We start from the raw sequence: 13,575 nt of genomic DNA on the forward strand, positions 1-13,575 counted from the left end.
GTTTGAATGTTTTCTGTTGCCAACATTCTGGATACATGTTTTATGTTAACTATTGAAAAAGCTATCTCTGGAAACATTGGTCTGTTTTAAGGGGCTTGTGCCAATGATTTTGCTTTAGATAATGGCGGGTTTAATGTAAAAGTAAGCAGTGAGCACCTCAGCAGAAATTCTGAGCCGGCGTTATAACAAGGAACAAACTGATAATGACCACCGTATTTCAAACATTTCAAAAAGTTAACAATGACATGGATAACAAACTTTCTGTAAGGTCTGCTAAAAGCTTGATGTAAAATATTTAATTCAACTGGCAAAAGTTAGTTTACTGAGTATTGCCCAGTCAGTTAATATCCATTCATCAAGAAAACAAGTATCAAAAGAATCGTAAGCAATATCAAATTAGAATTAGCTTATTCACACAACTTTTTCTATTCAATTCAAGAAATATTAGATCATGTCATATTCAAAAATGATATGGTCAATGAATGAGGCATAACCTTCAATGCATTTAACTACAGTTTATCAAAATATTAAGAAAATTATAAACCAGAACAGCATAATATCACATACTTGAAACTTTGTTCATATACCAGAAAGCTTTGCAAAAACTTTCCTAACCAGGTCTATTCCAAAAACTTCTAACTTCAATAATTGTTAGTCTTACCTGTTGCACAAATATATTGTTAATATGCAGTATGAATCTTCTTTCAAATAGCTGTCTCAAATTTTCAAATGTTATTAATTGCTCGACAACGCTTTGCATTTTCCGATGGCCTAAAAAAACCAGAGTATTAAGGAACATTTCATGTTAAAGTAACCAATTAAATTTACAGATAATGGTCCACAACTCATATTCCTCACAAACTACATTCCAAAATGAAATGATGAATCAACAATATGCTTTTGCGGCTATAAGATCTAATGAAGCTTGTAGCCTCATTGCAATGACTATCTTGCAAATTGCAGCAGTTTATAAGCATTGGGAAATTCCTTAGCTCAGGACATACAGTATATATCTTCATTACCTCAATACTCAGTGTGTGAAAGGAATGAGTTAACCCATGAGTACCATTTCTCATTTCATATCTGTGTAGATGTAGTGAATTTACCTATGCTATGTTTCTGTTGACATCAGCCAGCAATTGTTACAAGAGGTAGATATGATTTTCCCAACTTAGAGCTTCAAAAGTCAGTGAAAACGTGTATGGGCTTACTGTAAAATCAGTTCTGTTGACAACATTGCTGATAATATCAGCCTTCAATTGAAACAAATTCTCATTTTTCCTACCACAGATGCTGCATGAACTGGTGAATATTGCTATCATTTACTTTGCTCTTGACTATTAGCTGCTAGATAATTCCTTTAAATTATACATGTAACTGTATTTTAGGCAGCAAGGTTTAGCTCAGTGGGTGAAAAGCCATTTCAATCCCTTACACATCACTATTTGACAACTCCACCATATATTTCTAAAATATTTTAACAATTACTTCAAAAATCTTTTGGTATATCATCTGTTTCCAATGAAGCAATAGCAGTGATTAATACCTCTTAGGGTTTTAACACTGAATGCATAAAATACCTATAGCACACAGCCAATTGCTTAATAGGTTTAATCTGAATTTCATAGTTGCCTCACAGTTGAATTAGTTGTTGCAAGTGTTAAATGAAAAAAATGATAAAAATATCTGATGTAGCATTGTAAGAAATAATTTTCTGCTAGTTTTCCCCCATTTTTGATGTTTATCTTATGACACAAGACTACACCCTTCTGATACATCCAATTATTAGTGACTCAGCAAAGATACTCAGTGGCCACTTTATTAGGTACATCTGTACACTTGCTCATTGATGCATATAGCTATTCAGTCGATCATGTGGCAACAACTCAAAGCATAAAAGCATGCAGACATTATCTAGAGGTTCAGTTGTTGTTCAGATCAAACATAAGAATGGGGAAGAAATGTAATCTAAGTGGCTTTAACCATGGAATAATTGTTGGTGCAGACGGAGTGTTTTGAATATCTCAGAAACTGGCCAGATTAGCTCAAGTTGACAGGAAGGTGAGAGTAACTTAAAAAGTGACAATTGATGGTATATCAACCTGTAGCCTTTATTTGCTGATAAGTTGGTTTGTCAATCTGGAGGTGAGTAGAGTGCTTTATTCAATTTGTGTTGAGTAAAGGCATCCTTCTTGTACTTTTGGTTCTTTATAAAAAAAATATACTCAAGAGAAAAACAGTATCTTCAAATTGGGTGCTTAGATAGGGTTATGTTCCCTTCAGAAAGATACTGAACAACGACTTAACGTTCTAATGCATTTATTATTAATCAAGGTCTAAAATTTTAAAGTTAATTGGTGGACTCACATATATTCAGTGGCCACTTCATTAAATACCTCCTGAACCTAATAAAGAGGCCACTGAGTATTTGCTTGTGGTTTCTCGCTACGAAGTCCATCTATTTTAAGGTTCAACATGTTGTGCGTTCAGAGATATTATACTGCACACCACTGTTGTAACACGTGGTTATTTAAGTTACTATCGTTTTCCTGTCAGCTTGAATCAGTCTAGGCATTGTCTTCTGACCTCTCTCATTAACAAGGCCTTACTGCACACAGAATGGCCGCTCAGCGGATTTCTTTCTCATTTTTTGCATCATTCTCTGCAAACTCTAGATTGTTGTGTGTGAAAATCCCAGGAGATCAAGAGTTTCCGAGATACTCAAACCACACTGCGGCACCAATAATCATTCCACAGTCAAAGCCACTAAGCCACTTAGATCACTTATCTTCCCTATTCTGATATTTGCTCTGAACAACAAATGAACCTCTTGACTATATCTGCATGCCTTTGTGCATTGAATTGTAGCCACATGATTGGCTGATTACATATTTGCATTAACAAACTGGTGTACCTAATAAAGTGGCCACTGAGTGTGTATACATACACACACACACACACACACACATGTGTAATCTGCACTTATGGGATTTATACATTCATTAATTCCAAGCGGTACAAACTACATAAAGTAAAGAAGAAGAATTAAAGTGGTACATACCTGGTAATAACCTAACATTCATGCAATTATTCAAAGCTTCAACGGCAGCAATGCAAGCCTTTAAATTGTCAGGTATGGACAGATCACCAGTCCTTAAAGCCTCTTGATGTTCTTCAGCAAGGTCAAACTTGTCCTATTAAAACAATAATTATTACAAAAAGACACAAAGAACATCACGATGTATTGGATATGTAAAATCATTTAAATCATACAAGAAAAAATATTTTCAGCACACACAATGGAACAAAATATCCTTAACTCTAAGCTAAATATTCACTGCATTACAACAAGAGTGATGAGAAGGAATTGTGGTTTCTCAAGATGCAGCAAAGAGAAAAAAAATCCATGCTAACAATCTTGTGGACAGAAAGCCATATCACACTCTTGTCCCTCTTCTTAAATTAATTTAAAATATCCTCATTGTGTGTGGAGAATGTAAATGAAAAAAGTTTCTTTTTCATTCCTAATATGATTTTCTGTATATAGTTTCACTGTTTATCTCATGATGTTGTTAAGTGCTTAATGTTTTTGCAAAGAGGCCAACTAATTGCTTCAGTTGTTATCATAATGGGTTTACTTTATAAAAAATGGAAAAAATGGAAAACTGAAATCAAGTATGTCTCAAATGCAAACATTTGCTGGCCAGGAACAAATAAAAAATACGGAAAATAGAAACAAAGACAAATCTTAAATTGAGATACCAGGTGACTCAGTAATTTGAAATTCTATAATTATACTTACAATGGAGAAATAATTTCTCTTTCCTCAGGCTAAATTCATGTTATGCAAATAGAGACTAATTAGTTTCAAATGGTTTTCAGTACACAAGACTATGAATGAAACTATTCACAGTCTGACATGGGCCTGAAATCTCAATCAGAAAAAAGGAAAGCATTGCTTCAATATATAAATTAATAGCACAATCATTTCTGTTCTGAAGTAGTGGTCAGTCACTTTGTTGGGGAAAATATACTATAGATAGTAACAAACCAATGCTATATTTTACCCCATTGTAATATCTCAAGGACAATTTCAGTGCTGGAAAACTATTCTTGATTTTTTACTTTCACTCTTATAGTAATGAGTACACAAAGGATATTTCTCAAACTGCTTGCAGGATACAAAATACGAACATTATTAACCAGTAAATTAGACCCCTAACTTTGATTTAAATTCTTCATTAAATGAAGCTTCAAAGTAAATTTGTAAAACATGATTTGCAGAAACTAGACCAAGTTATAAGGAAGTGACAACATTACATAAAACATAGTTACATAAAGCACAAGAATTGCATGTGCTGGTACACCACTGAGTTGTGCCACTGTATGCTTCACTACACACACAGTTTGGCAATTCATTTCCATACACAGGAAGGAAAATGATGAAAGAATCAAACATGGATGAAATATACATGAAATTTTCTCCATGTACATCCAGCCTTTTAGCAATAAAAGCCCAATTGAAATTGTGCAAAACAGGCCTGCTTTTAAATCTTCTTGTGAAAGCATTTGAGGCTTCATTCGTGCAGATTGAAGCAGTGTCTTTGTCATATTAAACTCTTTAGTTTTGGCCATGCTTCCTAAAGATTGTTCCATTAAAACAGGGATTCCCAACCTTTTTTATGCTATGGACCCTTACAATTAACTGAGGGGTCTGTAAATCTGTAAATGGCAAAAATCACATAGCTCTTATTGCCCCACCTGTAGCTTGGTCATTGCTTGCTTACCACAAGAAAAAGTACTTCTTCTAAAAGTTTTTGTTGGTTAGAATCAATGACTTGTAACTGATTATTACTCTGGTGAATATGGTCCATCTGTTCTTTAACACTCTGCAACAGTTCTTCATAGGTCTGAAGAGTTTGTTCAATGTTTCTCACTTCAACAAGACTCACATCGATCAACTCCATTAGTTCAGTTACTTGCTTCTCTGACACAATAATCGATTGTATGTTTTCCTGAAAGATATACAAGAACCTTAATGTAAACTATCACCATCAATGTCACTTACATGTCTGTGCATATTAAAATGTGCAGTTATCCATACATAAGTTATCAACTTTATGTGTCTAATAATAAAGAAAATGCTTCATGTACATGGACAATATAGTGGAAAGGTTAAAAGTATGTAATTAAAACTTAAAGAGTGGAAATAATCAGCAAGTAAATAAGGCAACAATTTTCATTGGAAATGGAAATGTGAGGAAAGTAACAGTTTTTATGACCTAGGGAAAAAGAGGAGCCTTGACGAAGTGTATCCTCAGACATTATGGGAGGCTAGAGGAGAAATTATGGAGGCTCTTGAGGAGATATTTGTTGCATCTTTAGACAATGGTAAAATTCCTGAAGACTGGAAGGTGACCAATATTCTTCCATTATTTTAAGAAAGGTAGTACGGACAAGTCAATGGACTGCAAGCCAGTCAAACTGACAAGTCAGGAAGTTACTGGAGGGAATTCTGAGGGATGGCAAATACCAGCATTTGGACAGAGTTTGATTATAAGTCAATAGGTCTTGGTGAATGGAAAGCTGTGGTAATGAACTTCTAAATTATTTTGAATAAATTACCACAAAGGTAGATGAGGATAGGGTAGTAGATATTGTCTATTTGGACTTCAGCAAGGCCTTCAACAATGTCCCACACAGTAGGCTGGTCCCATGGAATCTAGGGAGAGCTAGTAAGTGGTACAGGAGTCACCAGGTTCAGAAAGTTATTAACTTACAACCATCAGTCTTCTGAACTAATGTGGATAACATCACTCACCTCAAATCTGAAATGAGATCACAACCTACAGACTCTATAACTTATATTTTCAGTATTATATATACAGTGTGTATCTCCTGACTATAATAAACTGGCCACTGAGTCTAAGAATTTAGCTTTGTGTTTTTCTGCTGCTGTAGGCCATCCAGTTCAAGGTTTGACATGTTGTGCATTCAGAGATGCTCTTCTACACACCACTGTTGTAACACGTGGCTATTTGAGTTACGTCATTATTTGAGTTACTGTCACCTTCATGTCAGCTTGAACCAGTTTGGCCATTCTCCTCTGACCTCTTTCATTAACAAGGTGTTTTCCCCCCAAAGAACTGCTACTCACTGGATGGTGTTATGGTGTTTTTCACACCATTCGCTGTAAACTTGAGAGACTGTTGTTCATGAAAATCTCAAGAGATTAGCAATTTTAAGAAACTCAAACCATCCTGCCTGGCACCAATAATCATTTCACAAAGTTACTTAGATCACATTTCTTCCCCATACCATGTCGATATTGACTGATTATATGAATGCAAGACAGCGGTTTACTTTATGAGGAGTTTGAAGAGGTTTGGCATGTCAACAAATACACTCAAAAACTTCTACAGTTGTACTGTGGAGAGCATTCTAACAGGCTGGTATAGAGGGACTACTACACAGGACCGAAAGAAGCTGCAGAAGGTTATAAATCTAGTCAGCTTCATCTTGGGCACTAGCCTACAAAATACCCAGGACATTTTTAGGGAGTGGTGTCTCAGAAAAGCAGTGTCCATTATTAAAAGCCTCAAGCACCCAGGGCTTTTCTCACTGTTCCAATCAGGTAGGAGATACAGAAGCCTGAAGGTACACACTCAGCAATTCAGGAACAGCTTCTTGCCCTCTGCCATCAGATTTCTAAATGGACATTGAAGCTTTGGACACCACCTCATTTTTTTAATATACAGTATTTCTGTTTTTGCACATTTTTAATAATCTATTCAAAATATGAAATTGATTTACTTGCTTATTTATTATGTTTTATTTTATTTATTATTATTTTTTCTCTCTCTCTGCTAGATTATGTATCGCATTGAACTGTGGCTGCTAAGTTAGCAAATTTCACGTCACATGCCGGTGATAATAAACATGATTCTGATTCATGAGCAGGTGTACAGGTATACCTAATAAAGTGGCCACTGAATGTTACTTTTTTTTGCACATTGGTTGTTTTTCTACTATTTTGCAGGTTTTTTTTTGTAAATTCTATTGTATTTATTTATTTTCCTGTAAATGCCTGCAAGAAAATGAATCTCAGGGTATCATTTGGCGACATATTCATATTTTGATAATATCACTTTGACTCAGAATTGGCTTCTAGGTAGGAAACAGAGGGTGGTAGTTGGCTTTTTCTCAGAATGGAGGCTGTATTGGGATGCTTGTTATTTATATAAATGTTTTGGATGTGAATGCACAAGGCTTGATCAGTAAGTGTACCAATGACATGAAATTAGGACGAGTTGTTGGTAGTGAAGAAGATTATTGTAGATTAAAGGGGAATTTTGTTGAGTTAGGGGTGTCAATACAGATTAAGTGTGAGGTGATGCAATCTGGGAAGTTAAACCAACACAGAGGCTTAGGAGTGCAAAAGCATCACAGGTAAATGGGTTCATTAGTGTACAGTCAGAGAAGAAATGCATCCAAGAGTAAAGAGTCAAACAGCCAGAAGCTCAGGTACAGAAAGTTAAAAAAACAGAAAATACTGAAAAGATAGGGAACTTCTCCAATTCTTTTAAAAGGCAGTTGACTAAAATGTTAACTCTTTTTTTGCTCTTGATGGAGTATCTCCAGCATCTGTTTTTAGTTTAGAAGCTGAACAAAACCCTTGCAGACTGAAAAAGGTTTTCTGGAAAGCAATGAAGCAATGTATCCTCCAACCTGATGACGTGAATATTGATTTCTCCTTTGGTAATCAACCCCACTCCACTCTGTTCCCCACTGACTTTTTACTCCTCCTCACTTGCCTATTATTTTCCCTTGGGCCCTCTCCTCCTTCCCATCCTCCTACAGTCCACTCTCCTCTTCTATCAGATTCTTACTTCTATAGCCCTTGACCTTTTCACCCATCTAGATTCACCTATCACCTTCCTGCAAGCCTTCTTCCTCTCCCCTCCACCTTTTTATTTTGGCATCTTCCTTCTCAGTCCCAAAGAAGGGTGTCGGCTTGAAACATCGACTGTTAATTATTTCCTATATATGGTGCCTGACCTGCCCAGTTCCTCCAGCATTTTGTTGTGTGTTGCTTTAGATTACCAGCATCTGCAGACTTCTTCGTGAATGTAAAGGATGGTGTATCATGAACAACAACTACATTAAAATTAAAGAAAACACCTATTCCAGGTAATTATGAGTCAAAGAACCTTTCACTGAAAAGTAGTAATTCAAATGCTAGGACTGTATTATGTAAACCATTTTCTTTAAGGTATTAAATGCTACTCTAGCTTGGCAATTTATAACCAATACTTTAATCTATGTTGCTTTTCAAAACAATTAAATGTTTTCTCAGTAATATCAGTAACCTATTTTCCATTCCACCATTATAATAGAATTATAGAAAGTAGGTTTCCTTTATCAAGGAAATGATTGTACATATTGTACTCATCAGTAAATACTTAAGGCATCTATCAATTTATGATTTTTACAGAATACAATAATATACCAACTTCCAGTAATTCAGCAAGTAAAAGTAACTCAAACTATCAACTAGTAATTAAACTAGTAGCACCATAAAGAGCACATTGTATTAACTAACAAAAGAAATAGTGTGCCTCTTTCTAAGAAGATCCAAGTTTCAGAAAGCTAAATAAACATCAAATCCATGCGGAACATTTAGCAAATACATCAAGACTTTCAAGAACATTTACTTTACATGAATACCTCATCTAATACATGGAGATCTCTACTCATCTTCTCTGCAAAAGCTTCAGAATTAGATATAGATTGATCAAACTGTTCCATTATTTTTTCTACATCAAGTGCCTCTTTTGATGTGAGTTCTTGATAAACACCAGTTTCTTCTTCATGATCAACTTCAACAGCTTCACTTGTTCGCTCTTCAACTGGAGGTCGCACACCCTCTGAAATCCAATGATTTGATTATACTTCCTTTACATTAAATTAAAAACACTCAAAGCACTTCTCATTCAAAGTAAATCTTAAGATTGCACTTTTCGCATGGTAAATCTTTAAATATGCTGCAGATGGTGTATATCAGCAAAACCATAAAGGGAAAAACATGACATTAGAAAAATTGGGACTGATACACTACATTATAAGAGCAAACAGCAAGTTGCTTATAGGTTAATAATTCATGATTACAATTTCCCACCAAGCTTAATATTCATTGTTCAAGATTTCACATCTACTACTTACAGCAAAGGAACTAATGCATATTTACATCATGTCCTCAGGATATCACAAAGTGCTTTACAGGCAATGCATACATCTATAGCATTATCACTATTATAATTTCAGTAGACAGCTTTATCAGCAAATTTTGTATATTTCATTATTCATTAACTATATTAAATCATGAATGGAATACTCAACGTCTTTTTAAACAAATCACGCAAGAAGTACAAATTTACAAAATGCAATGCAAGTTTCAAAAGCCCCTCTTGCAAACTAGTTAAGGCCTCAGACTCTGACTATTATTTGCACTCAAGGTCTTACCACTAAGGGCAAGTTCATCATAATGGTTCCATTAGGGTCAGATGTATCACAAAATTGTTTAAATATATTCAGGTTTGTATTATATTGCAAGTTAACCCAGTGTTACTCAATCATATTTTTTAAAAATCTACTGTGGCTTACCTCTGCCACAAGAAAAGGAGAGCTTGCATTAAACTGTAATTCTGCAGGACAATACACCAGATCATCAAAAAAGCAATGACAATAACATTCAATGTACTCCATCAGCACTTTAAAGACGCTGATAATGAGAAAGCCATTAAACGAGTTTCCAGCAACACACGCAAAATGCTGGTGGAACACAGCAGGCCAGGTAGCATCTATAGGAAGAAGCACAGTTGACATTTCGGGCCAAGACCCTTTGTGAGGATTAACTGAAAGAAAAGATAGTTAAGAGATTTGAATGAGTTTCCATCTATTGTACCATTGAACTAAGATATTTGTGACCAATTGGACTTCCAAAAAGTGGCTGGCTTGTAATAGTGAGATAATGACAGTTCCAGGTTCCAAGTTCCTGCTGGGGTGAAGGGCAACGCTGGCAGAAGTGGACCCTGGATGACGAGGTCTATTAAGACTCAGGTTAGGTACAGGCCATGTGAATCTATGGAGAAATACAGGCTATGCAGGAGTATACACATGGAATTTTGGAGGGCAAACATAAGACCAAAGATGGCTTTGGCAAGAGAAGATTAAGGATTAAGGAAAATCCTAAAAGATTTAAGTACCTTAATTAAGGGAAAAGAGTAGCTATGGAGAGATTGGTCCCTTCAAAGACCAAGAGGCTTCTCTGCATGGAGCTGCAGGAGATAGGCAGATTCTTCAAAGAATATTTCTCCTCCTGAGAAAAGTTTCATAAGGTTGTTACCTGGATTGGGGGACTTGACTTTTAAGGAGAGACAGGCAAGTCTGTAATTGTTTTTCTTCGGAGAAAAGGAGCCTGTAGGCTGACCTTATACATATTTATCAAATCAAGTGGGGCATAGAAAAGGTGGATGTCTTTTACCCAAGGCAGGAAAATACAGTATAAAATAAGATGGCTGAAACTTGGGCATGGTAATACTTAAAGAGGCCCTCAGAGGAAAGTTTTTTCCTTACACAATTCATTTGACCTGGTATCAAGAAACAGGTGGAAGTACTGGATACAGTAATAGCTTCACAATCAACAATAGCTTCACAATAGCTTCAACTTGGTTGTTGAAGTAGTTAAGATGTGCACTCCAGAATGAGTAGTGCTTCTAGTGAAACAAGATATTCCAATGCAATTTTCATACTGTTATTTACCCAGCTACTTGGAAAATTGCACAAAAAAGCAAGACAAATTCAATTTGGACATTTACCATCCATTCAGTTTATGTTTATTCATCAGTAATTGATGGAAAGTTTCTCAAAGGTGCAATCAAGTGACACATGCAATCAATAATAAAATACAAAATGTTGGAAACATTCCAATAACTTTCCAAAACATCCTTCAGCTTTGATCAAAGATCTTCTGTCTGAATAATTATTTTTTCATGTAGCCTGACCTGGTAACTGTTTCTAACATTTTTTTGTTTTTTATTTCAGATTTCCAGCATCTTCAGCTTTTTATGAAAAAATTCACAGGTGAAAGGAGATATAAACGGTCAATCAGTGATCTTCACAGTGACGTGGGAGAAAAGCCTGAAGTGGGCTTTACATACTTCCTTTTTGAAGCTTCAGGTTCATTTGCAAATGCTTGGACACACCCAGTATCCAGGTTCTCCTGCATCCAGGATGCTGAGAGTGTTCCAAGCATTTGGAATGCATCAACCTTGACCTAACCTCTCTTGGTTTGGTGGCTGGGATTTGTCCATGGGCATAATGGATTTTATGTGTTCTTGGCACCGTATAAAAACTTTGATCTATTTCTGAATCATGGATAGTTCATGAACTAGTTACAGATCACCACCATTAGCAGATCTTAAATTATGTTCTCTGTATGTTCTAATCAGCATTGCTTGTGAATAACCAACAGGTCTTTAAGCAAACTGAAAGCTCTTAAGGTGCATAAGTCACGAGGACCAGGTGGACTACATCCCAGAGTTGTGAAAGAGGTTGCTGAAGAGATAGAAGATGCATTGGTTATAATCTTTCAAGAATCACTGATACTAGCATGGTTCTAGAGGACTGGAAAACTGCACACCACTCTTTAAGAAGAGAGGAAGCAAAAAAAAAAAGGAAATTATAGGCCAGTTAGCTTAAACATTGTGGTTGGGAAAATGTTGGAGTCCATTACTAAGAGTTTCAGAGTACTCAGAGACTAATGATAAAATAAGTCAAAGTCAGCATGGTTTCTGTAAAGGGAAATCTTGCCTGACAAATCTGTTAGATTTCTTTGAGGAACTTACAAGCAGGATGGACAAAGGAGAGGTAGTGGATGTCATTTACTTAGATTTTCAGAAGGTGTTTGATAAGGTGCCACACATGAGGCTGCTTAACAAGAAAAAATCCCATGGCATCACAATGGCAATGATAGGGGAAGGGTGGGAATAAAAGGAGCCTTTTCTGGTTGGTTGGTTCTTCAGGAGTCAGTATTGGACTGCTACTTTTCACATTGTTTGTCAATGATTTGGAAATGCAATTGATGGCTTTGTGGCAAAGTTTGCAGATGATACAAAGATAGGTGGAAGGGTAGGTAGTGCTGAAGAAGCAATGTGATTGCAGCAGGACTTAGATAAAGTGGAAGAATGAGCAAAAAAGGTGGCAGATGAAATACATTGTTGAGAAATTTATGGTAATGCATTTTGGTAAAAGGAACAATAATGCAGACTTATCTAACTGGGGGGAAAATTCAAACATCAGAGGTTCAAAGGGCCTTGGGAATGCAAGACTCCCAGAAGGTTAATTTACAGGTTGAGTCTGTGGTAAACGTGGCAGATGCGATGTTCGTATTTATTTCAAGGTGAATAGAATATTAAAAATAAGGAGATAATGCTGAGGTTTTATAAGACACTAGTCAGACTGCACTTGGAATATCGTCAACAGTTCTGGGACCCATATCTCAGAAAGGATGTGTTGTCATTGGAGAGACTCCAGAGGAGGTTCATGGGGATGATTCTGGGAATGAAGGAGTTAAAATATGAGGAGTGTTTGGCAGCTTTGGGCCTGTACTCCCTGCATTCAGAAGAGTGTGGAGGGATTTCACTGAAACCTACCAAATGTTGAAAGGAATAGAAAGGTCGATGTGTAGAGGATGTTTCCTATAGTGGGGGCATCCAGAATTATAACGCACAGTCTCAAACTTGAGGGGTGACCTTTTAGAAAAAAATAAGGAGGATTTTTTTTTAGCCAGAGAGTGGTGAATCTGTGGAATGCTCTGCCACAGACTGTGGTGGAGGCCAAGTCTGTTAGTATACTGTATTTAAAGCAAAAGTTGACAGTTTCCTGATTGGTCATGATGGCTGGTGATCCACTAGTTAAGCAAATCAGCAAGACCAGAGTTAGGTCTTGTGTACAGGGTCCTCATTCACTGCTATTGGCAAGCTCTGGGGTTGAGACCAAAGATTAAAGCCTGATAGTTGATCAGAAATCTGGAAGTAGTAGCCTGATGGCCAGAACCCTATGTCTGTAAGTCCACTGATGTCAAAGCCCAATGTCTGTGAATTCACAAGTCCACAGGAGGCTGTAGACTGGAGTCGTCCTGTCCCGGGGCTGGAGAACTGTGTATGTGCATGTGTGGATGGGAGGGAGGGAAGAATGGGTATTGTTTTGTTGTGGTTGTTGTTTGTTGTGTTCTGTGCTGTTGTGCTGAACGTTATGGGTATGCTATGTTATCACTGGAATGCATGGTGACATTTGCAGGCTGCCCCCAACATATCCTTAGATTGTGTTGGTTGTTAGTGTAAATAATGCATTTTACTGTATGTTTCAATGTATGTGTTAAATACTGTAAATAAATTTGAATCTCAGTTGAAATCAATGGAGGCACACTACCACATCAATTCCAACCAGACACCATTAATTGGGTGGATTATACAGTGTACATGCTGGGTAACTGACACAATGTTTATTCCTCTG

At 36.4% G+C, this 13,575-nt stretch overlaps 1 protein-coding gene across 1 annotated transcript in view; it reads right to left on the bottom strand.

Moving 5' to 3' along the window:
• Positions 1 to 13,575, bottom strand: part of LOC132397740 (exocyst complex component 1-like) — a 75,355-nt gene that overhangs the window by 38,847 nt on the left and 22,933 nt on the right. The window contains exons 4-7 of the mRNA XM_059976502.1: positions 8,728 to 8,927; positions 4,788 to 5,015; positions 3,062 to 3,194; positions 662 to 771 (exon numbers count right to left, since the gene is read on the bottom strand). Coding sequence (XP_059832485.1) covers positions 662 to 771; positions 3,062 to 3,194; positions 4,788 to 5,015; positions 8,728 to 8,927 — 671 coding nt within the window. The remainder of the gene's footprint in view (positions 1 to 661; positions 772 to 3,061; positions 3,195 to 4,787; positions 5,016 to 8,727; positions 8,928 to 13,575) is intronic.

The sequence above is a fragment of the Hypanus sabinus genome, chromosome 8, assembly GCF_030144855.1.
Source record: "Hypanus sabinus isolate sHypSab1 chromosome 8, sHypSab1.hap1, whole genome shotgun sequence".
Taxonomy (NCBI): Eukaryota; Metazoa; Chordata; class Chondrichthyes; order Myliobatiformes; family Dasyatidae; genus Hypanus; species Hypanus sabinus.